The sequence below is a fragment of the Drosophila suzukii genome, chromosome 2R (genome assembly GCF_043229965.1).
Source record: "Drosophila suzukii chromosome 2R, CBGP_Dsuzu_IsoJpt1.0, whole genome shotgun sequence".
NCBI lineage: Eukaryota > Metazoa > Arthropoda > Insecta > Diptera > Drosophilidae > Drosophila > Drosophila suzukii.
Window position 1 is genome coordinate 15,866,764 of NC_092081.1, and position 26,769 is coordinate 15,893,532.

A 26,769-nucleotide genomic window follows, 5' to 3' on the forward strand; every position below is an offset into this window, starting at 1 on the left:
GGCGGTGCATTCTGGAATGGCGGAAAGAAACAGAAACGCCAGCGTATAAAAATTAATTATATTTTGTAAAAAGAATAATGCAATCATGATTTATTTAAGCATTTTGTTCCCTATAAAAGCATACATTTATTTTTTAATCTCATGTATTTTTATTATAATGTGAAATAAAGATTTAAAACAATTGAACAAAGTTAAACCGTTTAATTATGCAGAATCTATAATAAAATTTATAGATTGCATATCATTTGTTAAATAAATACAAGAAAAACATATTTATGTTCATTGATCAGTCCAGCTGATCGGCACAGTGTGACCGCCCTTGCTCGTAAATCCCATAAATACTTTTTACATACTTGGTAGTATTTTTAGGCACATTTTAAAACCCGGAAACGTCATACTATTTTCCCAAACGAAACGGAACGGAACACTACAATTCGACAACAGTTCGGCTTTTCTTTTTGCACTATTTTAGATAAATATGATTTAGTCCAGACTAAACAGAATCAAAAATGGAATACGAATCTTCCGAAATCAGTGGTAATACTTGCGGTTCGGTGACACAAAAATCAAGGAGTTTACGATTGTGTTTATTTGTTTGTTGACCATTTGTTTTTCGCACTTTTGTCAAATATACATACATATGCATATAAACAATTATTTATTTATATCTGTGCGGAAGAACTAACAAACTTACCGACGTGTGTATATATCAAGATATGAGTGTATGGATTTATACCTAATATATCCTCCTGCACGGGGGGTCGGCCCAATACATATGTAAACCCCCGCATACATATTTGAAAAATCGAAATGGCCCGAATATGAATTGTAAATAATGGTAGCCAATAAGAAAAAAATTGGAAAACTATGTATTGCAAAGTGGAAATTTATTACGAATAGGGTTTTGTTTCCTACCGCTTCTATTTTAGGCCATTGTACTCCAGTCCAGCCATTTGTTTAAGAAAGTATAGAAGACTGGGTTCCCCACGTTTCGGTTTCGGTCTCCATGATAACCCACCCGTTTGAGCTGATTTTTTGCCCCCCGAGCCACATTTTTAAGTTGGAAGGAGCCAGGTGATTACGACGACGTCAGTGGGTGCGGCATTATTGTGGGGCTTGCAAATATTGGTAATGCATGTGTTGGTTTGCTTTTTAGGGTAATACAACAATTACGTTGTTGTCCAAAGGAGGACAAGGGTTTATAAGTTCTTATCTGGTTAGAACACACGTATCTAGTGTCATCTTTTAGATACTTGGATAGTTATAGGTTCCTCTCTCTTTACTTTTATTTATACAGCTTCGTAAAACCTTTATTGAGTTAGGAGACTTTTAGGTTACCATTTCTATTCTTTCAGAACCCAAAACCATACTTTTCTCTGAAACTTGATACTTTTTCTATTGTTTCGGTACCCATATAGTTACGTATATAAAACTTTTATAGTGCTTTCTTTAAGTGACTCAAACTCAGACTCAGATATAATTTCAGGCCTTTTTCATACTACGCGATGCATAAAAACTTTCAAATTGGTATCTTTATATGACTCAAGAACCCGATTCTATACTTTCAGATATTACCACAGGAAGCTGCAAAAAAAGGCTCACATTTCTAAAATATATTCTAAGTGACACCACAAACGATCAAAAATGGGCAGCCGAATTCGGCGAGGACACGGAAGGGCATCAGTTTTCGTTGGATTACCTGCTGGATACCTTCATCGTGCTCTATGATGAATGCAGTAACTCTTCCCTGCGCAGAGAAAAGGGGGTCTCCGATTTCCTCAAACTATGTAACTATGATTAATATTAAATAAGAGATATATTTTGTAAGGCCTGATGTATCCTTAGCCAAACCATTCGTGCATATTGTACGAAAATTGAGACTAAGCCGTGATGATTTTGATATACTCAAAATCATCGGCCGTGGTGCCTTTGGAGAAGTCTGTGTGGTTCAAATGATATCCACCGAAAAGGTGTATGCCATGAAGATCCTGAACAAGTGGGAGATGCTGAAGAGGGCTGAAACCGCCTGCTTTCGCGAGGAGCGAGATGTTCTGGTGTTTGGGGATCGACAATGGATCACCAACCTGCACTATGCCTTTCAAGACAATATAAACCTGGTAAGGCGATTTTAATCTGATTATCCTTTTTTTCTCTTTTGAAATTCACGATTTTCTTCCTTTTAGTATCTTGTAATGGACTACTATTGCGGCGGAGACCTGCTCACGCTGCTAAGTAAATTCGAAGACAAGTTGCCCGAGGACATGGCCAAGTTCTACATCACAGAGATGATCTTGGCCATCAACAGTATTCACCAGATTAGGTACGTTCACAGGGATATAAAGCCGGATAATGTCCTGCTCGATAAACGCGGTCATGTGCGGCTGGCCGATTTTGGATCATGCCTGCGACTGGATAAGGATGGCACTGTTCAGTCCAACGTGGCTGTGGGCACGCCCGACTACATTTCCCCGGAAATATTGCGGGCCATGGAGGACGGAAAGGGGCGCTACGGAACAGAGTGCGATTGGTGGTCCCTGGGTGTGTGCATGTACGAAATGCTATACGGTGAGACGCCCTTCTACGCAGAAAGTTTGGTGGAAACCTATGGCAAGATCATGAATCATCAGAACTGCTTCAATTTACCGTCACAAGAAACTATAAATTACAAGGTGTCGGAGACATCGCAAGACTTGCTCTGCAAACTTATATGTATACCCGAGAACAGACTTGGCCAGAAGGGCATCCAAGACTTCATGGATCACCCCTGGTTTGTGGGGATCGATTGGAAGAACATAAGGCAGGGGCCTGCACCATATGTGCCGGAAGTATCGAGTCCCACGGACACTTCCAACTTTGATGTGGACGACAACGACGTGCGGTTAACGGACTCCATTCCTCCGTCTGCCAATCCCGCCTTCTCTGGATTCCACTTACCTTTCATAGGGTTTACCTTCTCACTGAGCAGCGGGTCCATCTTTGACGCGAAGAAGAATCAGAGCTCGGGCTTCGGAGATGATACCTTGGATACAATAAGCAGTCCGCAGCAGGCCATTCTCCCAAGTAATAATTCAGAGGCGTCGGTGGACTCCGTTCAGGAGAAGCAGCTGAAAGCCCTGAACGATCAGCTAGCGGCTTTTAAGCAGGAAAAGATCGAATTAACGAAGCAACACAATGAGATTTTCGAACGGCTCAAAACTCAAGAATCGGAACTCCAAGACGCTATTTCTCAGCGAAACATCGCCATGATGGAGTACTCGGAGGTCACAGAGAAACTCTCGGAGCTCCGTAACCAAAAGCAGAAGCTCTCCCGACAAGTCAGGGACAAGGAGGAGGAGCTCGACGGAGCCATGCAGAAGAACGATAGCCTGCGGAACGAACTACGCAAGTCGGACAAAACGAGGCGGGAGTTGGAACTACACATCGAGGACGCCGTCATCGAGGCTGCCAAAGAGAAGAAGCTGCGGGAGCATGCTGAGGATTGCTGCAGGCAGCTGCAGATGGAGCTGCGAAAGGGCTCCTCGAGTGTGGAAACAACTCTGCCATTGAGCATTTCCTCGGAGATGTCGTCGTACGAGATCGAAAGACTGGAGCTGCAGTTCTCGGAAAAGCTAAGTCACCAGCAGACGCGTCACAATATGGAGTTGGAAACGCTGCGCGAGCAATTCAGCGAGTTGGAGAATTCTAATTTAGAGCTCACCAAGGAGTTGCAGCAAACACAGGACAGGCTGAAGTACACTCAATTAGAATCGATTACCGATTCGGCCGAAACGCTCTTGGAATTGAAAAAGCAGCATGACTTGGAGAAGACTTCGTGGTTCGAGGAGAAGCAGAGGTTAAGCTCCGAGGTGAATCTCAAGTCGAAAAGTCTGAAGGAACTGCAAGCCGAGGACGACGAGATCTTCAAGGAACTGCGGATGAAACGGGAGGCCATTACTTTGTGGGAACGTCAAATGGCAGAGATTATTCAATGGGTGTCCGACGAAAAGGATGCGCGTGGTTACTTACAGGCTTTGGCCACCAAAATGACCGAGGAGTTGGAGTATCTGAAGCATGTGGGAACCTTCAACAACAACGGTGTAGACAATAAAAACTGGCGGAACCGCCGCTCCCAAAAGCTGGACAAGATGGAGCTGCTTAATCTGCAGAGTGCGCTGCAAAGAGAGATCCAGGCCAAGGCTATTATTTCGGATGAGCTTAGTCAAACCAGATCAGACCTCATATCCACACAGAAAGAAGTGCGGGACTACAAGAAACGCTATGATTCCATCCTGCATGATTTTCAGAAGAAGGAAACCGAGCTGCGGGACTTGCAGAAAGGAGGCTTGGAGTATTCAGAGTCGTTCCTTAATAAATCAAGCCATCATGGCCTGAGCAGCGCATTCTTCAGAGACATGTCAAAGAATTCCGAGACTATTGATTCCGCCGAGAGCTTTGGCAACGAATCCGGCGACAATTTCATCGGCACTCCCAACTTCTTCCAGTCCGGCAATTCGGGCATGCTCTTCAACTACGAGCCAAAGTATTCGGGTAAAAACAGCAAGGAACACTCGGCCATGAAGGAAGTCTCGGTCAGTGATTTGTCCCGCGAGGAGAGTGACCTGCTGGTCAAGGAATCTCAGAAGAAAGTGCCCGGCAACACGGCGATTCACCAGTTCCTGGTGCGCACCTTCAGTAGCCCTACGAAATGCAATCATTGCACTTCGCTGATGGTGGGACTTACACGACAGGGTGTAGTATGTGAAATCTGCGGATTCGCTTGTCACACGATCTGCTGCCAGAAGGTTCCAACTACATGCCCTGTGCCCATGGATCAGACGAAGCGGCCGCTGGGAATTGATCCTACCAGGGGTATTGGCACGGCATACGAGGGTTACGTAAAGGTCCCCAAATCGGGAGTGATTAAGCGCGGATGGATTCGACAGTTTGTTGTCGTTTGCGACTTCAAGTTGTTCCTCTACGATATTTCGCCCGATCGATGTGCATTACCCAGTGTGAGTGTGTCTCAAGTGCTGGATATGAGGGATCCGGAATTCTCAGTCGGAAGTGTGCGGGAAAGCGACGTTATTCATGCCGCCAAGAAAGATGTGCCATGTATTTTCAAGGTAAGCAATGTGTACTCGTGACCTGACCTGACACTAAATATAATCCGCTCTGCCTTTCAGATAAAAACCGCCCTTATTGATGGCGGCCTGTCGTTAAACACGCTTATGCTAGCCGATAACGAATCGGAGAAGTCCAAGTGGGTCATTGCCCTGGGCGAACTACATCGAATATTAAAACGAAACAGCTTACCAAATACTGCTATATTTAAAGTTAATGAGATTTTGGACAATACCTTGTCTTTAATAAGAAACGCATTGTGTTCTGTCATCATATATCCAAATCAAATTTTGTTGGGAACCGAAGACGGCCTGTTCTACATTAATTTAGACCAGTACGGTAAGTAATCAGATGTGATGAACAAGCAAAACGAACAGCTTAAAAACAATTGGCAACAACCTTCTTTTAGAAATCGCTCGTATTGGAGAAAGCAAGAAGATTCTTCAGCTATGGTACATCGAAGAGGAGCAGATTCTCGTTATTCTTTGCGGGAAGCAACGCAATTTGCGTTTACTACCTATTAGGGCATTAGAGGCTAGTGATGTCGAGTGGATCAAAGTGATCGAATCGAAGAACTGCATATCTGCTTGCACTGGAATTATACGCCGTTTCCCCAACATCGTCTATTCATTCATCATCGCGCTGAAGCGGCCCAATAACCACACACAAATCGTAGTCTACGAGATCAATAGAACGCGCACAAGACATCAGAAGACTTGCGAATTCACTATCGGCTATATGGCGCAGCATCTGCAGATACTGTCCGATATGCGATTAGTTGTAGCTCACCAAAGTGGATTTACCGCCTACTTCTTGCGGGGAGAAGCCACTGCTATGTGTGAGTATATATATATTTTTATTCATGTTTCTTTTCTACAACATCTTAGTCTTTTCCGACAGCTTTGGTACACCCGGAAAACCAGTTATGTGCATTTTTAAATTATTCTGGAGTTGATGCGGTCAGGGTTATTGAAATTCTGTGCCCCAGCGGTGGCAACTTTGGGGAGTACCTACTGGTATTCCAAACTCTGGCCATATACGTGGACCTCCAAGGGAGGAAGTCTCGTGATAGGGAAATAATGTATCCAGCCTTTCCTACGTATATAAGTAAGTCAAAACAAAACTTTGGATCGATTCATTCTGTACAATTCTTTTGTGTATAATTTATAGCCTTTTGTGATGGCCATTTGCTGGTGTTTTCGGATACACATTTGGATATCTTCAATACCCAGACCGCTGAATGGGTGCAATCAATTGGTCTTAAGCAATCACTTCCTTTAAACAACCTGGGAAATGTTGTGTTGTCCTCAGTCAATGACACCCCACTGATTGTTTACCTGTCCAATATTCACACAAGTAAGTTGTAACTTAGTTTACTTGCGGGAATAATTGATAACCATTTAATATTTTATTTTCAGAGGGCCTTTTGCAATATCGTGACGGAAATCGAAAAGGACTTCCGAGCATAAAGCGGAGATTCTCCATTAGAGAGATAAACAAGACCATCAAAAGGTTGGGAATTAGTTAACATATCAGCGCAACCAACTCATAATACCATTATGTTCTTGTAGTGATCGTAGATCAAAGATGATATCAGCACCGACTAATTTCAACCACATTTCTCATATGGGGCCAGGGGATGGCATTCAAAATCAACGACTCTTAGACTTACCAACAACGCTCGAAACAGCCGATCAAGCCTGCAGTCCAATAATACATTCGCTGAGTTCGATACCCCAAACTAGAAAATCAAATTTTCTAGAACAAGGCAAGCATTACATTTAAAGCATGGATGTGTCGAGCTTGACTAATTAAAATCAATTTTGGTTTTGCTTTCAGTGGATGGAAACTCCGATGACTATGGCAACGATAATATAATCTCTAGAACCCCCAGTCCAATGGCATCGTCCTTTATGGACGGCTTAAGCAATAACGAATAATTTCAGTCAAATCTCTACACATGTAATTTACTCGATTTTTTAAGATAACTGTTTGTAATAAACATATTTAATTTCTCGAATATCAATCCAATGGGTTTTGATTCGTCTGTTTATTATAAATTCAAACCCGAAAAAATAGGCAAACTGATTTACATTTCCTTGAGTAGTTCTGTTTTATTTGTATACTTAGTTGCATGATAAATACATACATTAAAAATCTTTGATTTGTACACAGAAATCTTCAATATTTATATATTTCTTATCTCAAAGCCTAAGCGTAACCTACTTCTTTGATTTTTTCTTCTTTTTCAAAACTTTGCTCTTCTTTTTGCTTTTTAGATCTTTACGTTTCTCACTCCTCAACGATTCGGTCGAAGAATACTTAGCATGCTTCTTCAGTTTCTTATCCTTGGGCTTCCTGTGCTCCAAGCTGTTGTCCGAGGACGCGCCGTCAATCTGTATCGTATTATCATATTTTACAACTAAGCTGCTCGACGAACTGTTGTCGACGAATTTCCTGAACGGATTGTCTGGACGACAGGGCTTAGGTGGAGCTGCCACGGCTGTAACAGAGGATACCACTCGGCCGTCGCTGGATTTTGTGTTTCTAGCCGCCCTTCGATCTGAGTCGTCGCTATTGATTTGATCATACTTTGCGAGCTTGGGGTCTGAACGCTCCTTATACTGACGCCTAGTCTTGTCGTCTTCGGGAGTACTACGTTTATACGAACGTTCCTGTCTTTTTTCGGAAGGCGCGGACCTGTCGCGGGATTTGTTCTCCCTCTTCCTGCTGCCATGACGATCCGACCTACCCCGGTTCGCATCGTCCTCAGAGCTTTTCCTCACCGCCTCCCTCTGCCTGCCCTTTGACTTGTCTGGCGAACGGCTTCTGTCTCGCGGAACCTTATTGCCCAGCCTTTCCTTTACAGACTTGCTGCTGGTACGCCTGGGCGAAGGCGAGCGATCCTTGTCATTTCTAATTACAGAACGGTCCTTGCTATTGTCCTTTGAGTTAATGATAACTTGAAATTCCACGGGTCTTATAGCGTTTATAGCCTTGGCAAATATTGCATTCTCCGCTTTGCGCAGGACGTCTGAAGTTATTTCAGACTGGTCATCCAAAGATGCAACCGATTTCTTTGAGGAATCTTCCAAACTTATGTTATTCTCCTCCAGTTCCCATTTGGATAGATTAATAGAATTTGCCTCGCTACGTTTGCTTCTTGAGCCGAGATTATCATCGCTAGCGACATCAACGTTTAGGTAGGCTTGACTCTTTTTGGGATTAAGATTTTCACTGGCGTTATGGGCGGGGGAAAGGAGAGCCGCTTCTATCTCAATGTTGGGACTGGCCCTGGGAGATGTTAGGATCTTAAAAGTTGTCTCATTTACGATTGAACTGTTGTTAATATCCGAGTCAGATCGATTTAACGAGGAGCTCTTCTTCTGACGCTCTCCTTTCTCCTTCTTAGCCCGCTTATCCTTCTTATTTTTCTTGCGTTCAGCCTTGTCCTTCTTCTTCTTCTTGCGTTCCTTCGACGACGGACTTTTAACCTTGTTCTCCTTTCCTACATTGGGCCCCACTTCCGAGTCGTCGATGGCGGGCTGGGAGGCAATAACTCTAGCCTTCGCTGGCAAATACTCATCGTGGGTTCTTTCCGGCGTTTTTGGTGAACATTCGCGTTCGCGCAACTGAGCAGCGGTCATTTTCGGTGTGGTGATCTTCGCTGGCGGCGTCAGGCTCCTGTAGCTGCTGTCGATCGGCTTCGGCTCCTTGCTCCTGCTGCGAGACCTGTGCCTCTTGCGTGGCGCCTCCTCGTGCCTGGCCTCCTCGCTCTTCTTGTGGCTTCCACCCTTGCTGCTGCTGCCATGTGATTGTTCTGAGCTGGCCAGATGCTTGTTCTTGTAGTCATCGTCATCCTGCAGCTGCAACGGCTCGAACCCGGGCGGAGGAGGCTCAACTTGCTCTGGTTTTGGCGTGAAGGGCTTGTTATACGACTTGTCCCTGTAATCACTCTTATAAGCCGGCTTAGGTGACGCCGATCGACGATGTCCGGATCTGTACAACGATAGAGAATGGAAAATTATGTAAATAACTTAATTTTAAATGGGAAAATTACTGGAAAAACTACCTCTTGATTCTACCACCTGGAGATTTGGAGCCGTCGTTGGTCTGGCGACTTGAACGAGGGTGACGCATACGCCGTTCATAGCTATGTTCCCGCTTTCTTTCCCGGGATCGCGGCCTTTTTTCCTTCAGACTGTCCCTGGGGCAATCCTTCTCGTACATGGGAGACTTGAAGCGGTGCCTCTGCCTATCCGGAGACCTCGACCTGTGGCGGTCTGAACTTCGAAATCGGTCCACCTTCTTGCGCTCCTTCTCCTTCATTATGCGGTTGAAGGCCTCCAATGGATCGTCAATTAGACTGCAAAATGTTATTGTATATTATTACCCCATTGTTTTGTACAATGGCTTGAAGACACTCACCCGGAACCGACCTTTGCTGCTACCCCTTGATATATCGAGGCTAAATTTGGGGACTGAAATGGTTGTGACATATTCATATTCATATTTCCGCCTGCAGATCCGTAAGGTGTACGCATTGGGTGTACGGATTGGTTCTGATACGGTACATAGCTGGAATTTCAGAAGTTAATTACAATTCAAAAAGCTTAACGTTGATTTTAAGCAATACTGTTTAATGAAAAATACCAAAAAATAACCAATATTCAACAAAGCATTAAGGCTCGTTAGCCCAAAGCTTAAATTACTCTTAACTACGTGTTTATAACCTGTAGGAACTTAGAAATATTGAGATCAGGCAGGACCGGCTGCGTATGGATTCGTCTTGTCTTGGAAATCCAGTGGCTTGGATACTCGGCGGGATCCAGTTGGTTGGAAATGAAACCTACCTTAGAGGAGGCCTCTGTCCCATGTTGTTGTATCCGTTGTTGTAGGCTGGCATGTGGTGGCCCATCATGTGCATGGGGGGTGGTCCACGTTGCATTGGCATGTATTGGGGCTTATAGGCACTCGATCGTCGAGCGTCTTCCGCTTCATTCATCATGTGCCCTTGGTAGCTAGGCACAGTGCCAATAGGCGTGGGCAAAAGACTCCGATCTTTGTTGCCAGACTCCGATTTCGATGGACGGTGGTGCTTGTGATCGTGATCCGAAACATAGTCCGACCTTTCACGTCGGTGAGAGGACTCACTCGACCTTTGGGAATATGTTGGAGATCTCTGAAAACATAAGATACTCATTTAATGAAGTGAACCGTATTGTAAGAACAAAAGTTATATCTCACCTTGCTCGGAACTGATGCGGATTCAGCAGCAGGTTTGGGCATTTTGATGGTTATATTATCCTCATAGTCAGAATCATATTTATCTTTCTCTTTCTCTTTTTGTGGCGGCTCTGCAGTTGAAGGAGGTTCTGGGGACTCGGACTTCGGTGGCTTTTTGCCATTAGTTTCCGTTTCTTCCTGCTTATCAGTTTTGACCTCAGCCTCTAGGGTTTCGTCTTCCTTAGCCGGCTTTTCCTCCTCTTCTTTTTCAACAGGAGGCTTTTCCTCGTTTTTTACAGGGGCTGGTAAAATAAAGATAATAGTGATTGTTCCGAGCAAGCTATACTTGACTATCTTACCTGATTTAACCGCGCTTTTGTTGTAGCCAGTCTCGTTTTTAAAGGCATTAACCGAGTTCCTTAAAAATCGGTTAGGAATAAGGGAGCCAGGAGAGCAGTTTTTCTCCTTGCAGTCGGGGCACTCGCTATCCTCGGACTCCAGTAACGAAGTGCGCACACAGTCGTCACAAAATGAACTACCGCAGCAGGGTATCATGACGGCATCAACGAATATATCACGACATATGCCGCATATCAGGTCTTCGGGGATCTCCTGGTTTTGGACAGCAGGCAGCACAAAATCAGATGATTCGTTCTCTGCCGCATCCGGTTTGTCCCTGAAAGATCGTGGAATTCCAGTATTCCTTTTGACCTCTTGCTGGTCCTTTCCAGTAACAAAGGGGCAGTTCTTGATCCAGTGACCGCTTTTCTTGCACTTGTTGCATCTATACGATGCCGGAACTTCGCCCACTTGGGATTGGCCTTTAATGCGATGGTACCTAAGCAGCGTATACATTTAATATTGAGTTGTTTTTTGGGTTGATTCGGGGACCTTACGTCTTGGGATCATAGTCAACAGTGCTCTGCATCATCATCGCTTGGATTTTGTCCTCCTCGGTACCTTGCATTTTCGACAGGTCCATGTTAAAGTTGTCCTGCTTGGTTGGCGCTGGCGAAAAAGCATTTTCCGCAGCTGGCGGCTCCCAGCCTTTCTTCGCTGGATGAGCAATGGGAATGCGCGATATGATCAGCGTGGTGTTTTTGGGGATAAGCACTCCATCGTCCTTGTATTCTGGAAAAAGGCAAATAATATTATATTCCCTATGATTTACTGCTATATTTGTATGTCTGGACAAACCTTCTTTGCTCTGCGCATTTGTGATTTGAAGATCAAAGTCGATTATTTTACCCAATCGCTTCTGCTGCACAATCTCCCTTTTCAAGTCCCCGACCGAAATGTGAAGTCCATCGAACGTAATTGTATCGAAGTTGAGGGTACTCTTAAATTTATAGTGTACCGACATGGTTAAATACAATTGGAATCTGCGATGAAGAGATTAAGCTTGATTATCTTATAGTGTCCAAGGTAAAGTCGGTTATCAGAGTCAGCATGAGTGAGCTCAGAATATGTTTCATAAATATCTTAATAAACAAACAGATAAAGCCGTTTACATAACGGAGGGATTGAGTAAAGAGCTGGAAACGTGTGACGGCGTTGCTGCAATCTCTAAAAACCTGCTTGACACGCTTTCGTGCCCCGAATAAAATAAATGCTATTCATTTTGCCGATTTGTTTGATAAAAGAAATCACTCTTAATCATTGAGGATCATTAATAAATGGTTCTAGGAGTAGTAAACCTCAAAAATGCAGAAATTGGTCTTAAATAAAATAATGTTAATCGGCGTCTGCATGTATAAAATACACATATATATGTAAAATGCCAGCCAAATTTTGGGTATTAATAGGAACTTATTGGCCCTTTACCAATATAGTCCGAATATAGAAAGCCAAGTTGCACATTCACTTTATTTGATCCACGCACAATTATGCCAACATAAGGGTTTACATATGTATGTATGTATGTTTGCACGTAGTCCGGGAAAAAGCCGCAGATATACGTATGGGCAAAGGGCTTTAAAATTGATTGAGCCAAAGAACTTATGCCAGCGGACTAAATCTTTATTTTTGCACTCACAAATGTATGTACAATGCTAGTAGCATAAAATTGCATGTGCATAAAAATACACACGCGAAAACATACATACGTACACATAGTTTTTCACCCACAATAATGGCTAGATTGTGATTTAATCATATTCAAAACGTGTTTAAAATTGCAAGACAACGCCAATCACTCGTGTTGTTTACTACCGGCAAGCAATAAGCTCAAAAATAGCCATTACTTACACTACTTTGCAAGCACATAAAAACTCCGACAATTTTATTTTTTTCCAATGTCTAGAGATGTGTTAGTACCGCAAATGTGACTAGAGATGTGTAATGCAGTCACACACGCATCTATCGATAGCTTCGCAGCTATCGATGTTGTAGTGGGATTTGTAATTGCAACGTGAACGTTTTGTCCTGAAAATTTTAAAAGAGTTCATGTAATTGATTTCAGATTAATTGCAAAGTAAATGTATATTAATTTTAATAACGTTTTTATTGTCTTTTCATATTGGCATTGCATCGGAAGAAGCTGAAACAACTGGAATTCTCTCCCGCTTGAAACGATGGAATGAAATACATAATTATAAACAATCAAAATCAATCATCTCCGTGCAAAAAAACAGCTGTAATATAGCTGATTTTATTTAATCGGTAACTAAATAAAAAACACATGAGAAAATCAGTTTAGGGAATAAAAAGGTTCAAAAATTTATTAACAGCAGTTAAACCAAACTACAACCATTTTTTGCTTATCTTATAATCCAAAAAATTCGTAGCGATCTTAATTTAGTCTTAATCAAATTATTTACATTAACAACTTTTGCGACAAAGTGCATATACAATCTAATAAAATCTATTGCTTTTGTATCACCGCCTTTCGATATTTGCACATGAACTTAAATATAATACAGGATTTTTAATTAGAAAGAAGAAATGGGTGTTATGGATTTAAATATTAACCAACATAGGCGAAGGGATTGTATGGTGGCGGATAATAGTTAGGGAAAGATTGGCCCGGTTGACCGGGAATGGTAGCTGTTATTAGCCTGGTAACAGCTGTTGGAACGACGGAAGTGGAGAATATTGTGGTATAAGCGGTTCTTGCGCCAAAAGTCAGTTTCAAAACTTTGGAACTCGTTTCCGTTACCATGGATTGCTGAATTTCAGTGGATGTGATTAACTGTTGCGGAGGAATGGGCAGCAACGGGTTGAAAGGATTAAATGGGTTAATTGAAAATGGATATTGGGAAGACGGAGTTGGCATGGAAATTGTAGCAACATCAGTGACGTATTCGGTTTTTTCAACAACGCCAACGGACTTGGAAAGAGTTCTCATGATGGTTTCCGTTCCTCTAACTAAGGGAACCACATGTGATTCCCAAATTGTTTCAAGCTTTATAACAGGACGAGTTGAAGTTATCAAATTGTTTTGGAGGGTTTCGGGGAAGCTAATCGATTCCGGGATCAAGGGTATAAATGGGTTGGTTATGTTACTCTTAACCTCCACTTTGTTTTTCGGTTTGATTTTTGCGTCAAATTTGCCTGTGTTATCTTCATCGCCGAACTCAAGGTCCAAGTTTATTTCCGACCCGGCCTCGTCCAAACTTCCTTCAAAGTCCTTGAAGTTCTTCGATGGATTGAAGTCTTCGCTCAATGGGGATATTGTCTGAGTTACCGTGATGAGACTGGTGTAATCGTATGTCTGAACCAGAGTAACTTGGATCGTTTCGTTCCTTTTTTCAAATACAATAGGAAGGATCTGGGTCTTTAGCTTAGTATGAGTTATGGAAAAGGACTCCGTTATTGTCTCCAAGCTGGGAGTCTCCGTTTCATCTCCTAGATAAATGGGTTTCAAGGTCGTAACACTACCCGCTATGGATTTGTCATCAGCGCTGGCAGTAGCCTCTAAAATATTCTCTGTCAAAGGACCGTCATCCTCAGAATACTCCTTAGTGTGTTCCTCTTGAATTACTTTCTCTATGGTTGATGTGACGGTCAAGAATCGCGTTTTCTTAACCACTCCGGCCTGAAAGTAAATTAATTTTATTTTTAATCAACCAAGAAATGATTATGGTCTGTGTCTATGATTACCTGGAATATAAATGGAGTTTTAATAGTTGCAATTTCATAATAAGTATCAATAAAAGGTTGTGGTGTTGATATTTCAACGTTCAATGTTTGTACAAAGTATTTCGAGTTGGGATCATCTTTGTTATTATTCGCAACAGGACCATTTTGGGAGCCTGACGCCTCCAGATCTCTTCCATTATTTATAGCTTCATTGGTAATGATTTCCACTGGAGTCACATCATTTGGCGCTGTGTCGTTTTGGATGGTGGTCGGAAGATTGGGGTTAGCGTTCTTTCTAATGTTAACTTTGGGCTTCGGTGAGGACTTGTATTGCCACCTTCCAGGACGTCTATTTAGCTTAAATGAGTTGGGGCTCACAACCGATACTGGTTCTTCCTGTACAGCGATTGCATTTGCTTTCGTCCGATATGAATGACGAGAGGTAGTTTCAGTTGCGGATGGAGTTATTGCCAGCTTGGAACTTTGGGTGTGCTTATTCCTCCTGAAAAAAAAGTTTGTGCGAAGGATCAAATATATATAAATGGAAATAAGTACGGGTAACATTGGCGTTTGCAGGAAATGTCAGGGGCTTTTCAAATAATTTTGTTGTTATTGTTAAGTAGTTGATACAATAATTATAGAAACGTATTAAAACCAAAAAAATATTTTTATGAAATCATATAAGGATCACATTAGTATATTTTGGTCACTTTAGTACTTGGGAAACCATAATAGTATGTATTACCTTTTGCCCTTGGGTCGGGAAGACTTTCTGGAGCTTGATGATCCTCTATTATCACGACCACTTTGCTGGCTTTTGCGTGGTGGCTTACTGGATAACTGAGTTTGAGGAGATGACTCCTTTAGAGTCCTACTTGGTTGAATTGAGGACGCAACTGGCTTGTTTATTCGCGTCTGTCGGGGCTTGCTCTTTTTCTCAACGCTCGAAACAGCGTGAACCTGAGAGACTTTTGAGAACTTTGCGGATTCCTTGGTCGGCGTAACAATGCTTTTAAACTCATTAGATCTTGTTTGATACCCATGGGCAGGTTCCTTTTTGGACGGGTATATCCTTTGGCGGTCGGCTTCGCTTTTTGATTTAAAATTTACCAGGCGATAGGTTTCTTCTGCAAACTGTTCAGGTTGCCGAGATAGTAAATCATATTCGGGCGTATTTAAAAGAGTTTGGATGGGCGAGTTAGACAGACTTATATTGTAGGATTCAATTTCGGATGCTTTAGTTTCGGCAATAACATTCGAGTGAGTCACAATTAGAGGTGTTGGCTTAATTCCGACCTTTTCTTTTTCTTTCTTAGTTACTTTCGGTTTAGTTTCAATAATATTAATTATCTCGTGAGACTGGTTGGATTTTATTTCTATAATATAAACACAAAATACCATATTATTTACATATATTAATATAATATATTAAAGTAAGAACCATACTTCTTCTATTTCATTAATAATACTAAACTTACCAAAGGCTGGAGAGCTTTGAGGTGAGAATACCATAACAGTATTCCCAATAGTGGTTGTAAAATCCAGAAATCCATAAACAGTTTGAGTTAGTAACTCAGTATCCCCGCAAGTAGCTATAGAAAATGTATCCGAAGTCAAGGTTTTAGTTCAGTTTATTATCTTATGAATTCCCAGTGCTTACACAAGGCAGAAAAAAACGCATTAGATTAAACTATTAGTAAGATAAAAAAGTTAAGGGGCATAACAATAGAGCACATTTTTCCATTCTTTTTCGTATGCCTGTACGTCATTTCAAAGTTAAACTCAAGCTCTTTCAGAAGTTACGAGCATTAGAAGGCGTTACCCTCTGGTAAAATGCAAACGCAATGATTTCTTTAAAACCGGTTTTCTGAAAACTTTTGCTGATTCGCAGGCGTAATTACTCAAAAAAATATATATCCAATTTATTAAGACTGCCAAAAATGAAAGATTATATTGTTAAGATACCATTTCTTAATAAAATATAAACAAATGTTTTAAAATTCTTTATAAATCGGGTTTTTCAATGGTAAAGGTAATTACTCATTAGTGGCATAAATAATAAATGAGCTAAAAACAATTGTTTTGAGTCCCGGGAACTACCTTGAAATTTAAAACGGGCAGTACATTGGAATGTATTAATTTTTTCTTTTAATAAGGAGGTGTAACTTACCGCTTCTTAGGGCGCAAAGTATTAGCAGGTAGCGCAACATGTTTTTAAAACTGTACAGGTGAAAAGCTTAGAAAAATGGTATAAAATCTGAAATGCAAAACAAAAATAGATATTGATAAATTTATAAACAGTTAGTTAGCAATTTAACAGCTTTCACCGAAAATCATTTAAAACAATTAAACGCTCTAAAAATAAAACTATTTTCGATTTATGTATAGCCTAAAAACGTAAAATTAGTGTTGTCAAATTTAAGGTATCACGCTTACGGCTTATTAAATTTTATTGCGTAGGGTTTAATTAAAAGACCATAAACATTTTAAGTGGCCGCCGTGATACTTGTTGTCTTACTTTTGGCCCAGTATGTGGGCTTAAAAAGTGAGTGTTGTGTTCATTGAGGGAATTATTCATGCAAGTAGGTCTGTTATGTAAAGTTTTTTATATACTCATACTCGTATAATACGGTTAACTTTGTTTGAGTTTCGTAGGGTCCAATTGTGATCGATCATTAGTTACAAAATTTAGTTTGAGCCAATTTGCTGACAGCCAACTCGTGTATCGTTAAGTTTATTCAGCACCGACCGCTATCTTTTGGCATTGAATGGGTAAAAACAGGGTAGGGTGGTCCAATATGATAAAATATGCTTTGTACGATACATATATGTAATCTCTCGATCTTATGTGGCGGTAGATCACTTTGGTATTTGGTATTTCAAAGGCAATGTGCAAAATGCTTTTGCTCCCAGAGAACTGGTCAGATCACTTTTGAAAAACATTGAAACTAGTAGTGGAGTACGGGTAATTTTCGCACCCACTGTATGTAACTAATGCACACGCACACTTAAAAAACACAAAGACAGTAAAACAACATTAGGTCATTGAGAAACGTTCAATAGAGAAAGGCTTCGTTTTTAGGTCCCCGTCCACACAAAAGATAATAAATTCAGTTTCTTTTCTTCCGCGGGATAACTCACTTACACTTTGTTTAGGTGTGGGTATTTTTTTAATGGTAGCTCATATTTTCTTATGTCCGCCACTAACTTGCCACATAGGTACATATATACAATCACTTAAAAGTGCATTTTTTAAACACTTATTTACGTGATAATTCGATGCGACAACGACAATGCACTGATCTGGTTAAAACATATTCCGAGCGAAATCATTAAAAACCTCTGCTGGCCGAGACAATTATGAAACTGTAACAGAAAGATATGGCCACCGCGAAGCATAAAGCTGAAGTGACTCCGAATCCAAAGTTACCATGGACTGACTGCACACATGCGCAAAGCCCCGAAGAGAACGTCAACATCGTTAATTGTGGTTGGCCAAAGAGTAGGGTTACTCGATCCGATCCCAAAACCAGTTTGCCACTCTTGCTTTTTCCGTTTCGATACGCCGTGGGAATATGTAAGCTCGCAATGGCCAAAGACTGATTTCTCGCCGAATCGGAGAGGTTTATTTGCAAACTTAAAGGCGAAAAGATTTAAAAAAACTAAATTTTTAAAAAAACCAATGTCGGTAGTGCCTTTTAAATAATACCTTTTCTTATAGGGCTATATAATTATTATCATTTTTACTAATATAGTCTTTCTATTTAGGTACTTACCGTTCTTTGTAACTTGTTCATAAGTAATGAGATTGAGTAAAATGTTTCTCAAAAAATGTTAGTAATTAAAGTTTAATTATTTTATTGCCCTTATAACCGATTTAAAAACAGAAAAGATAGAAACATTTCTTTAATTTTATTTATCTAATGTTGAAATCAATTAGTTTCGAAATCATTTTTTTTTAAATAAATTTATATGCTAATGGTTCTTAAAATGTAAGTTTCCAAATGTTTCCAGAATTGATTTTTATAAGTTTTGTAACAAGTCCTACGTTTATTAAAGCTCAGATCATTTGAACATTATTGTTGATTCCAATTAAAGTTTTATTATTTTATTCCCCTGATAACCGATTTGAATAAAGAAAAAATAGGACATTTTTAAAATTTTATTTATCGAAATGTTGAAATCGATTAGTTTTGAAATCATTTTTTCAAAGGTAAATTTATTTGCGGAACGATTCTTAAAATAGAAGTCTCCCAATGTTTTCAAAATTTATTTTTACAAGTTTTTTAACAAGTCCTACGTTTATTAAAGCTTAGATCATTTGAATATTATTGCTGATTCCAACGGGCCTGGCAACAGTCGTAGGCTACACCCATTCCAAAGCCCATTCCCAGCCAAATCGGATAGGTTTGAGGACGCGTGAAGAACAAGGTGAAAACGCTGCCTATAATCAAACCACTTCCACCCTTCAGGCAAAAGTCGGCGATACATTTGTCCATAGTGATGGTTTCTGCAGTCACAACTGGAGGCTCCTTTTTTGGCTGTTTGTCGGGCTTCTGCGGATCATAAGACATTTTTGATCTTAAAAACAATTTTTAAAAATTTCGAGAAGTTTTATTTGTATATAGAGAACTTGACATTTAAAGCGAACACATGATAGTTTACTACTACTACTTTTAAAAAGTTTTGTTTTACCATAATCACTAAGCTTGAAAATTGTAAGCTCAAGAATTCGCGTTTTACACAAGGTTTTAAATTAGTATCGGTGTTCAAAAATATTCCTTAACAATAACAAATTATGTTATATTTCTTAAAATAAATTTTAAAAAAGGTAATTTAGTTTTAATATTTTAAGAAGTTCTGAATCATAGTTCTTTTTTTAAAAAATGACGACATAGAGGGTTAACAGCATTCCGATGGTGACGTAGGCTAAATAAATAAAAACAACCTCAACGAAAGGAGATGGATGACTGCCATAGTTACAAAATCCTAGGCAACAATATTTTTGTGTATTTTCGCCATGGCAACGGAAGCCTCGCGTGCCTTGTAAGATTGCGAACAGTGTCGCCTAAGTTCAAAACAGAGAAAGATGTGAAGGAATCGGACGAATCATGGATTGCAAAAGGAACTTCCTGGCCTATTTGGCATTGTTTTTACACGTAGTCACTAATTATTGTTTAATACCTGTGCAATGTGTGGACGCCCCGTTTATACATATTCCGGGCAACGGAGTTATATCCGGAACATATCTAAAAATGTTCCGAACCCAAAATATAAAGGCCTATCTTGGCATTCGCTACGCGCACGCCAGGAGATTTCAACCGCCGGATATCGAACTAACACCGTGGAAGGGGATTTTCAACGCAACGGTATTCCAACCGGACTGCTGGCAGAATGCCATGCCTTCGGTGAGCAAAGAAACCGAACAGATCCTACAAATCATAGCCTCCGGTTCGAATTCCGAGGACGGTGGCAGAAAGTTTGAGGAAAACTGCCTGTATCTTAACGTTTTTGTACCTGATGGTAAGTTTTTTATTATTTAAAAAACAAGAACTTATGATTGAGACGTTTAAAATATCTTTATTTAAATAAATGAAAACATACATTTATGTCAAGGATAAAATCTTTGAATTAAAATGTAATCGTTAAAGCGGAAAAATAAAGCCATTATTATTATTTTGCTTATAAATGTTATGTGGCAATGTAAGCAATAAAATATACCCTTAGTCGTAAGGATACTTTATACGTGGATATGTTTACCAGTTTACTTTTTTTTCAATTGTTCAATTTGAATAGCCCTTTAGAATACAAAAAAGCAAATCTTTTTATCATTTTTTATGGTTATTCCTGATCTTTGCCAAGGCTATAACCCAGAAGTCGTATCATACAAAACTGTTTTTTGATAAGACTGCAGACGGTATTATAGCTGTTTTGGGAATACATACGTCCCTTATGCATGGTATTCCTCATTTTCAACAGAGCTTTAAAACAGAAAGTTTTTTTCTGATCACATTTAAAAAATAATTTGCTTAGACTTTTAAAAAATTTTTAATTACCACAATTTAAGAAAAAACGATTTTAGCGAAAAACATGCATATTGACCGCCCCTGAGAATTGATTTGATTATTTTAAACAAAAAAAGTCGATGACTTATCAACTTTAATAAATTCAATTTATTTTTATTAGGGTTTTATAAATGTAGTATGCATAATTTCAGAGCAGAGGTCTGCACGGGTTATAATATAAGGGTTTTATAAATGTAGTATGCATAATTTAAGAGCAGAGGTCTGCACGGAATGTAGCTTAACTATGTGTGTGACGACTGTACGTGTGCTGGGCAGACCTTTAAGTTAGTTCAAAATTATTTAATGATCCAGTTAACAATTAATATAAATAGGTATTAATTTTGTACTTTACATTTTTCTCACTCAGGATTGCCCGAAATCAATGGATATGCAGTTGTTGTGTGGATCCATTCCGGCGATTTTTCCACTGGAAGTCCGGCGGACGTAGAGCCATTTCAATTGGTGTTTAAGCAGAAGGTGATCGTGGTGACCTTTTCTTATCGGCTGAATATCTTTGGATTTTTCACAACCGACGACGGCGAGGCCCAGGGGAATTATGGACTGATGGATCAGTCGGCAGCACTTTATTGGGTCAAGAAGAACATAAACTTTTTTGGAGGGGACTCTAATCGAATTACCCTAATGGGACATGATGCGGGAGCAGTAAGTGTTGCCCTTCACATGACATCGGGTGAGTGGTCGAAGGGTGGTTTTCACAAGGCCATCATAATGTCGGGGAACCCCCTGAGTCCGGTAAAAATGCCCTACGAATACGAGGGATCTCTGGACCAAGTTTCAAGCACTTTCGGTTGCCCGCGAAAACCAACTTCGATGTTTATTCAGTGCCTGAAAAGAATCGACGCCAAGAGGCTGTCAGAGAACTTGCCCTCGGTGAGTTGGGGTCCTGTTGTGGACTTTGGATTGAGTAACACGTCGTATCCGTTTATCGAGAATCAACCGGAGATCCTGTTCAAGAAAGGAAGCTATCACAAGGTGCCCGTCATCATCGGAGTGACCGATATGGAGGAGGTGCTGACTTTGTTCAAGGACAACCTCGATACGGAAATAAGTGCTACGGATCTGGAGGGATTTTACACCGACATCGCTGTGAACGACATGCACAAACTTGTTCGAAACTACGAGTGGTGCTCGAATTACGAGTTGATATCCGATGCCATTAACTTTATGTACGCAAATGAATCAGATACGGATGTGAGAAAAGCCAACAAACACATTATAAGTGCCCACACCGAAAAATTCTATATCACGCCCATGCAAACGTTTGCCGATCTGATAAGTAATGACAGCGAAGTCTATAGTTACCTGTTCAAGATGCGACCGAGGTCGCTCCCAGATCTTCCCAGTTGGATAAGTGTGCCGAAGTATTTCGATCAGGTTTTCGTGTGGGGCAATCCCTATATGACCAACTCTGTCGAATGGAAGTCAACCGACAAAAAAATTGCCGACATAATCATGACCTTGTGGGCGAACTTTGCCAAGACCTCGAATCCCACAAAGTCGAATGTGTATGTGAAGTGGAACGCGATGACCCCCAACAATGACTCAGTGCTTCTTATCGACGAGAGCTTCAACACGGACAATTTACTAAACAATCAGCGGATCAACTTTTGGAAAGTATTATATCCCAAGATTCTCGTCTTCTCCGCCGATTGTTGCAATTCCACATTCTCGGGTAGTGCCTTAGTGATCGCCGCTTCCGTTCCAATATTATGTACTCTTAGCATTGTCGTTAATATATTTTGAATAAAGAGATCCTGCAAATAGATACCGCTTAGACCCTCTGTCAGTAATCTGTCCTACCGTTACTTATATTAATAAATACTTAATAACAACAGAACCAATATATACAAAGTTATCCGTTTGTCGTTTATTAGTCGTTCGAAACTTATACGATACTGGTTTGTTACCACGACTGCCATACATATAGGGGGTGTGCCGCAGAAATCTATAGGATTTTAAAATCACTTGAAAAGGTGTCTATAAGTATGCAGTGAGAAACGGAACGTTGCTTTTCCGACCCTAAAGATATTTTGCATACTTATAGACATCAATTTATAAGATTTTAAAACCCTAGCGATCTGGGAGTTTTCGTTTTCGCAATATACGCCATGATTTTAAGTCAAAGCTCAGAATGCTTTTTCGATACTTATTTTCGAGACTTACATATACAACTGTTAAACTAATCGCCTCTAACTTAATCGCCTTTTATATATTCATTAGTAAATGTCGTTGTCTTTTGGAGCTAAATGTATGTAAATGTTTTATGTGGAATTGCAATACTACTGCTATTCGTCAGCCTCAAAAATGTGGGCGTTGAAGATCTGGAAACCCCTAAGATGCATTTTGGAGCTTTTGCATAATGGGGTGCAGTCCTTGAACGCGCTTTTTTGGTCGAAAGTTTAAGCCATTGTCAGTGTGCCAGCTCCGATTCCATAACCCACTCCCTTCGGTCCGTAGAATTTGCCATAGCACGATCGGCAGTATATGCCGCCATCGGGTCCGTCGTTCAAGTTGGTCGAATCCAGATACTTTCGGCACTCCATGCAGTAGAAGCACAGCTTGTGCCAGACATTGTTTTTGCTCTTCATCTGCTCTGCTGCGAAAACCATAAATCCACACCGGGGACATCCGTTCTCCGACTTTTGTCCGTTGCGATCAATGAGTCCCCAACTGAAAGCAGGAATAGCGAGAAGAACATTAAGATTGGTTTGTGACTAATGTGCCATAAGTGGTTATAAAATTAAATGCGTAATTTTGAAATCTTAAAAAAAATTCAATTCCGCAGAGAATTTGATTAAAAACAACGATGCTATACTTTTCTAATTTTTGAGTTAATGACGCGGAAATATTCTTTGTGTAATATTATGTACGTGTTGCGTTGCATTTAGGCTTAAAAACTTTAAATGCGTTTTTCTTGAAATGCTATATTTTGAGAAGTGTCCGTCTTCTAGTAAATGAGCTATGTGTATATACTATATAGTCTTCTGCACTGAATCGCAAACTTCTGACAGAAATTATATTACGCTCTGCAAGAGTATACAAATTAATGCTCTATTGAAAAAAATTATTTTTCTAGTTAAAATTTATGTAAGAGGTTAAATTATTATCGTGTGCTGAAGAATAAACAAATGTTAAAATAATGAGAAATATTATTAACTCACTGGATACTTAAAGTAAAAAGAAGGTACTTTTCAAATTTATATGTAATGCGTTTCTTAGGCTTTAAAAAAATATATTAGTTTAACATGCGTATAAGAAAACAGTCCTAAAAATGTTTAAATTTAAAGGAATCTTTAATTGCTCAACCTTATAAAGTTGAATAAGTTACTGACCAGCTGGGCGTGTACTCGTAGTTGGTGGACACCAGAGTGGGGGTGTGTCCGTATCCGAATCCCTTGGGGCCGTACAACTTTGCGTAGCAGAGTTTGCAGTAGATGTTGTCATCCGGACCGTCACAGGCGAGTACGGAGTCCAAAGGTCGGGTGCACCGGGCACAGTTGAAGCACTTCCTATGCCACATCTTTCCCTTGGACAACTGCAACTCTGCGGCGAACACAGCACCACCACATCGAGGACATCCCTCGCCATCCGGAGCCATGATGGAAGTCGTATCCGGAGCCACAAATGGTCGCTCGGCTCCCAAGTTATCTTCACTGTTAGATTTAATTTCAATTGAATTATATTAGTGTCAAAGAAAAAGACATCCTAAAGAATTGAAGGTATTTTGATGGGGACCTCTAGACCCGAAAACCCTAACATGTTTTTAAGTAAACCTTTGCTATGTTAGGTGTATGTATAATATCATATCAGAATTCAAATCATGTCTTATAGGTATGCGGTGGTGTGAGAAATTTTAAATATAATTAAATTATAATTTTCTACAAATATTTAGGGATCTACTTTTATAAATAGTAGGCTTTCAAATGCTTAATGCATGTTAAGTTATTTAAAATATTTGGGGATCTCCCAGGGATTAACTTACGTAATGCCATCGGTTTGCAGAAAACTGGATCCACAGGCGAATCCGTAACCATGAGGTCCCCACTTTTTGCCGTAGCAAGTTTTGCAGTATACCTCATTGTCCGGACCATCGCACGCAATAATGGAGTCCAGAGTTTTGGTGCAATCCCGACACTTGAAGCACTTCCGGTGCCAGGGTCTACCTTTCGAAAGGACCTGCTCGGCGGCGAAGACAACGCCACCACATCGAGGACATCCTTCGCCTAGAGGAGCCTGAATTTGCTCCACATTTATGACAGATGCCTTGGGTGCCATATCGCTAATAAGATCGATATCTTTCATCCAATTTACCTCACTGAAATGAAGGGTATTATCTCACCTTTGCCATTCGCAATCTTTGATGTCGGACATCAACCCCAAGGACGAAATGCCAATGTGTCCGTAGCCCCTAGCACCAAACTTTTGAGCATAACATCCTGTAATGCAAATAGGCCTAGTGATCTATGCCCTCTAAACTCTAAGATTCTAAAAATACCTCTACAGTAAATGTCCTTATCCGGACCATCACAGTGAAGAGTTGAGTCTAGAGTCTTGTTGCACTGCACGCACTTGAAGCACCTCCGATGGTAGCCCTATGATACACAACATTATCCAAACGAACAGCGGAAGAACCTAGATCATTTTGATATATTATACCCCCTTTGTAGGGCTCACCTTTCCTCTTGCCAACATTTGCTCGGCAGCATAAACATATATGCCACACCTCGGACAGCCCAACCCATCAGGTGCTTTTGGTGGAATCTTCGGCACAACGAATCTAAAAAGATTCAGATGCTTCCCTCAATTATAGTGCTTTAAATGGACATTCATTAGGGGACCATCTTAGTCACACAGAGCAGAACACAAAACACAAGGCGGAAAGGTCGGTCGTTGTGCCTCAACAAAAAACGAAATGGGGGAATTCAACGGATCCACATAGACAGCGACAAGAGAGAACACGAATAGACATCCTATAAATAACACGTGAATAATCTTACAAATACTTAGTTTTATTGTACATTTTATTTTAACAATTTACAGTCTGTGGGCGTTGTAAACAAAGATACAAAAATGATTTTTACCAAATACCACAATGTGTTTGTATAACATTAAACAATCGTATATGCATGTTTGGTATCGTTAGCGGAATTTTTCCAGAGAATTAGAAACTAGATATTCCTGGCCAGACAAAATAAATGGGTGTGGTTTTCTTATTTGGGGTACTCTTGGTAAGGGGAGAACATTTAAAACATACAGGTTCTAATAGAAAGCAAAACTACACATTTAATTCAAGGAATTTTACACAATTTTCATACAAAACATATTTTTAATTTAGTCCTTACTCTCTGTTTAAGTGGGCGCCAGTGTCTGTGGACAGGCAGCCGGCACCACCACCGAAACCGTATCCCTTGGGACCGTATTTGCGACCATGGCAGTTTTTGCAGAAAAGCTCCTTCTCGTGCTCCGTGCAGTTGGTCGAGTCCAGGGCCTTGTTGCACATGCCTGAAAACGAAGCAATTTTAAGCTTTAGCTATCCGCCTCGAAGGACCAAGTGCTAGAGATCCCGCTCGAAGGACCAAGGATACTTACTGCACTTGAAGCAGGTCTTGTGGAATTTGTAGCCTCCGGCAACGCGCTCCTCGGCGGCATAGACCGACTTTCCGCACGCGGGGCACTTGGGGGTTTCAACGGGAACGAAAGGCATTTTGATCTGTGTGCGTGTGTGTGTCTGCGAAGGGGGCAAAAAACTTTGATTATAGCTAACTGCAGCGGTGGTTCTTGTAAATCGGCGCGATTGAATAATATATATATATATGTAGTCCTTAGGATATATACCTCGGAGGTACTGTGTGAAGTAGTTCCTATTCGTCGGAAATGCCGCGGACTAGACTGGAAAGATTCTGTACACAGGTAGTCTATATTTGTGGATGCACACGGCACAACTAAGAAAATACAGTTTGCGTAATAAAAACAGCACTTTCTGAATATATCATTATTTATCATGCAATGCCCACGGCTGTGTGTATGTGTACTCTCGGCTATATCCACGCCGATGTCTCATTTCTGGGCTGGTAACAGCCTATAGTAACTTGTATACCATTATACAGATTTTAGGCTCTTTGTTTTTAAGTACTTAGTTTTATTGCATCCTCAAGTGCTTGGCATGCAAGTGTTTTGGGAAAAATCGAAATATTTAACTGGCCACTTCTCACGAAGGTTTTAGGGCCCTACCCCACTATACCCACCCCATACCCCCTATCCACCTATGTGTAATCCG

At 40.6% G+C, this 26,769-nt stretch overlaps 6 protein-coding genes across 6 annotated transcripts; 2 read left to right on the plus strand and 4 right to left on the minus strand.

Moving 5' to 3' along the window:
- The first annotated feature begins 383 nt into the window (after positions 1-383).
- Positions 384-7,126, plus strand: gek (serine/threonine-protein kinase gek). Its single transcript, XM_017073570.4, has 11 exons — positions 384-537; positions 1,569-1,787; positions 1,846-2,117; positions 2,184-5,102; positions 5,163-5,439; positions 5,510-5,938; positions 6,001-6,207; positions 6,271-6,456; positions 6,519-6,612; positions 6,672-6,868; positions 6,940-7,126. The coding sequence occupies exons 1-11, from the start codon at positions 510-512 to the stop codon at positions 7,038-7,040; spliced, it is 4,929 nt and encodes a 1,642-aa protein (XP_016929059.3). The 5' UTR covers positions 384-509; the 3' UTR covers positions 7,041-7,126.
- Positions 7,127-7,188: 62 nt separating this feature from the next.
- On the minus strand, positions 7,189-12,696 carry snama (something that sticks like glue). Its single transcript, XM_017073572.4, has 9 exons — positions 12,574-12,696; positions 11,524-11,708; positions 11,223-11,457; positions 10,686-11,164; positions 10,348-10,628; positions 9,954-10,282; positions 9,529-9,678; positions 9,173-9,466; positions 7,189-9,099 (listed from the first exon to the last, which is right to left on the minus strand). Exons 2-9 carry the CDS (start codon positions 11,687-11,689, stop codon positions 7,323-7,325), a joined length of 3,711 nt encoding a protein of 1,236 aa, XP_016929061.3. The 5' UTR covers positions 11,690-11,708; positions 12,574-12,696; the 3' UTR covers positions 7,189-7,322.
- Positions 12,697-13,019: 323 nt separating this feature from the next.
- LOC108008406 (uncharacterized) lies at positions 13,020-17,938 on the minus strand. The gene is made up of 6 exons (XM_017072252.4): positions 17,552-17,938; positions 16,577-16,663; positions 15,885-15,998; positions 15,152-15,782; positions 14,428-14,908; positions 13,020-14,362 (listed from the first exon to the last, which is right to left on the minus strand). The coding sequence occupies exons 2-6, from the start codon at positions 16,614-16,616 to the stop codon at positions 13,292-13,294; spliced, it is 2,337 nt and encodes a 778-aa protein (XP_016927741.3). The 5' UTR covers positions 16,617-16,663; positions 17,552-17,938; the 3' UTR covers positions 13,020-13,291.
- A 740-nt stretch (positions 17,939-18,678) lies between these two features.
- LOC108008939 (MICOS complex subunit Mic10) lies at positions 18,679-19,068 on the minus strand. The gene has a single exon (XM_017072850.4). The coding sequence runs from the start codon at positions 18,978-18,980 to the stop codon at positions 18,735-18,737; it is 246 nt and encodes an 81-aa protein (XP_016928339.3). The 5' UTR covers positions 18,981-19,068; the 3' UTR covers positions 18,679-18,734.
- Positions 19,069-19,296: 228 nt separating this feature from the next.
- Positions 19,297-22,347, plus strand: LOC108008383 (acetylcholinesterase). The gene is made up of 2 exons (XM_017072226.4): positions 19,297-19,929; positions 20,839-22,347. Exons 1-2 carry the CDS (start codon positions 19,518-19,520, stop codon positions 22,233-22,235), a joined length of 1,809 nt encoding a protein of 602 aa, XP_016927715.3. The 5' UTR covers positions 19,297-19,517; the 3' UTR covers positions 22,236-22,347.
- Mlp60A (Muscle LIM protein at 60A) lies at positions 22,338-26,353 on the minus strand. Its single transcript, XM_036813808.3, has 9 exons — positions 26,328-26,353; positions 26,082-26,220; positions 25,835-25,994; positions 25,167-25,269; positions 24,988-25,084; positions 24,832-24,928; positions 24,475-24,771; positions 23,825-24,145; positions 22,338-23,162 (listed from the first exon to the last, which is right to left on the minus strand). The coding sequence occupies exons 2-9, from the start codon at positions 26,194-26,196 to the stop codon at positions 22,892-22,894; spliced, it is 1,461 nt and encodes a 486-aa protein (XP_036669703.1). The 5' UTR covers positions 26,197-26,220; positions 26,328-26,353; the 3' UTR covers positions 22,338-22,891.
- Positions 26,354-26,769: the final 416 nt, after the last annotated feature.

What these genes read in the sequence shown, in the direction of transcription:
- gek (XM_017073570.4), top strand. Translation starts at nt 510, where the DNA reads ATGGAATACGAATCTTCCGAAATCAGTG. An exon ending in TTCAAGACAATATAAACCTG is followed by an intron (nt 2,118 to 2,183) that starts GTAAGGCGATTT and finishes TCTTCCTTTTAG; the next exon opens with TATCTTGTAATGGACTACTA. An exon ending in CCTGTCCAATATTCACACAA is followed by an intron (nt 6,457 to 6,518) that starts GTAAGTTGTAAC and finishes TTTTATTTTCAG; the next exon opens with AGGGCCTTTTGCAATATCGT.
- snama (XM_017073572.4), bottom strand. Translation starts at nt 11,689, where the DNA reads ATGTCGGTACACTATAAATTTAAGAGTACCCTCAACTTCGATACAATT. An exon ending in CCGCATCAGTTCCGAGCAAG is followed by an intron (nt 10,283 to 10,347) that starts GTGAGATATAAC and finishes TTATGTTTTCAG; the next exon opens with AGATCTCCAACATATTCCCA. An exon ending in GCAGCAAAGGTCGGTTCCGG is followed by an intron (nt 9,467 to 9,528) that starts GTGAGTGTCTTC and finishes AACATTTTGCAG; the next exon opens with TCTAATTGACGATCCATTGG.
- LOC108008406 (XM_017072252.4), bottom strand. Translation starts at nt 16,616, where the DNA reads ATGTTGCGCTACCTGCTAATACTTTGCGCCCTAAGAAGCG. An exon ending in TCAAAGCTCTCCAGCCTTTG is followed by an intron (nt 15,783 to 15,884) that starts GTAAGTTTAGTA and finishes TTTATATTATAG; the next exon opens with AAATAAAATCCAACCAGTCT. An exon ending in TCCCGACCCAAGGGCAAAAG is followed by an intron (nt 14,909 to 15,151) that starts GTAATACATACT and finishes CTTTTTTTTCAG; the next exon opens with GAGGAATAAGCACACCCAAA.
- LOC108008939 (XM_017072850.4), bottom strand. Translation starts at nt 18,980, where the DNA reads ATGTCTTATGATCCGCAGAAGCCCGACAAACAGCCAAAAAAGGAGCCT.
- LOC108008383 (XM_017072226.4), top strand. Translation starts at nt 19,518, where the DNA reads ATGGATTGCAAAAGGAACTTCCTGGCCTATTTGGCATTGTTTTTACAC. An exon ending in TAACGTTTTTGTACCTGATG is followed by an intron (nt 19,930 to 20,838) that starts GTAAGTTTTTTA and finishes TTTCTCACTCAG; the next exon opens with GATTGCCCGAAATCAATGGA.
- Mlp60A (XM_036813808.3), bottom strand. Translation starts at nt 26,196, where the DNA reads ATGCCTTTCGTTCCCGTTGAAACCCCCAAGTGCCCCGCGTGCGGAAAG. An exon ending in GGCGCCCACTTAAACAGAGA is followed by an intron (nt 25,270 to 25,834) that starts GTAAGGACTAAA and finishes GAATCTTTTTAG; the next exon opens with ATTCGTTGTGCCGAAGATTC. An exon ending in CTGCAAACCGATGGCATTAC is followed by an intron (nt 24,146 to 24,474) that starts GTAAGTTAATCC and finishes TAAATCTAACAG; the next exon opens with TGAAGATAACTTGGGAGCCG.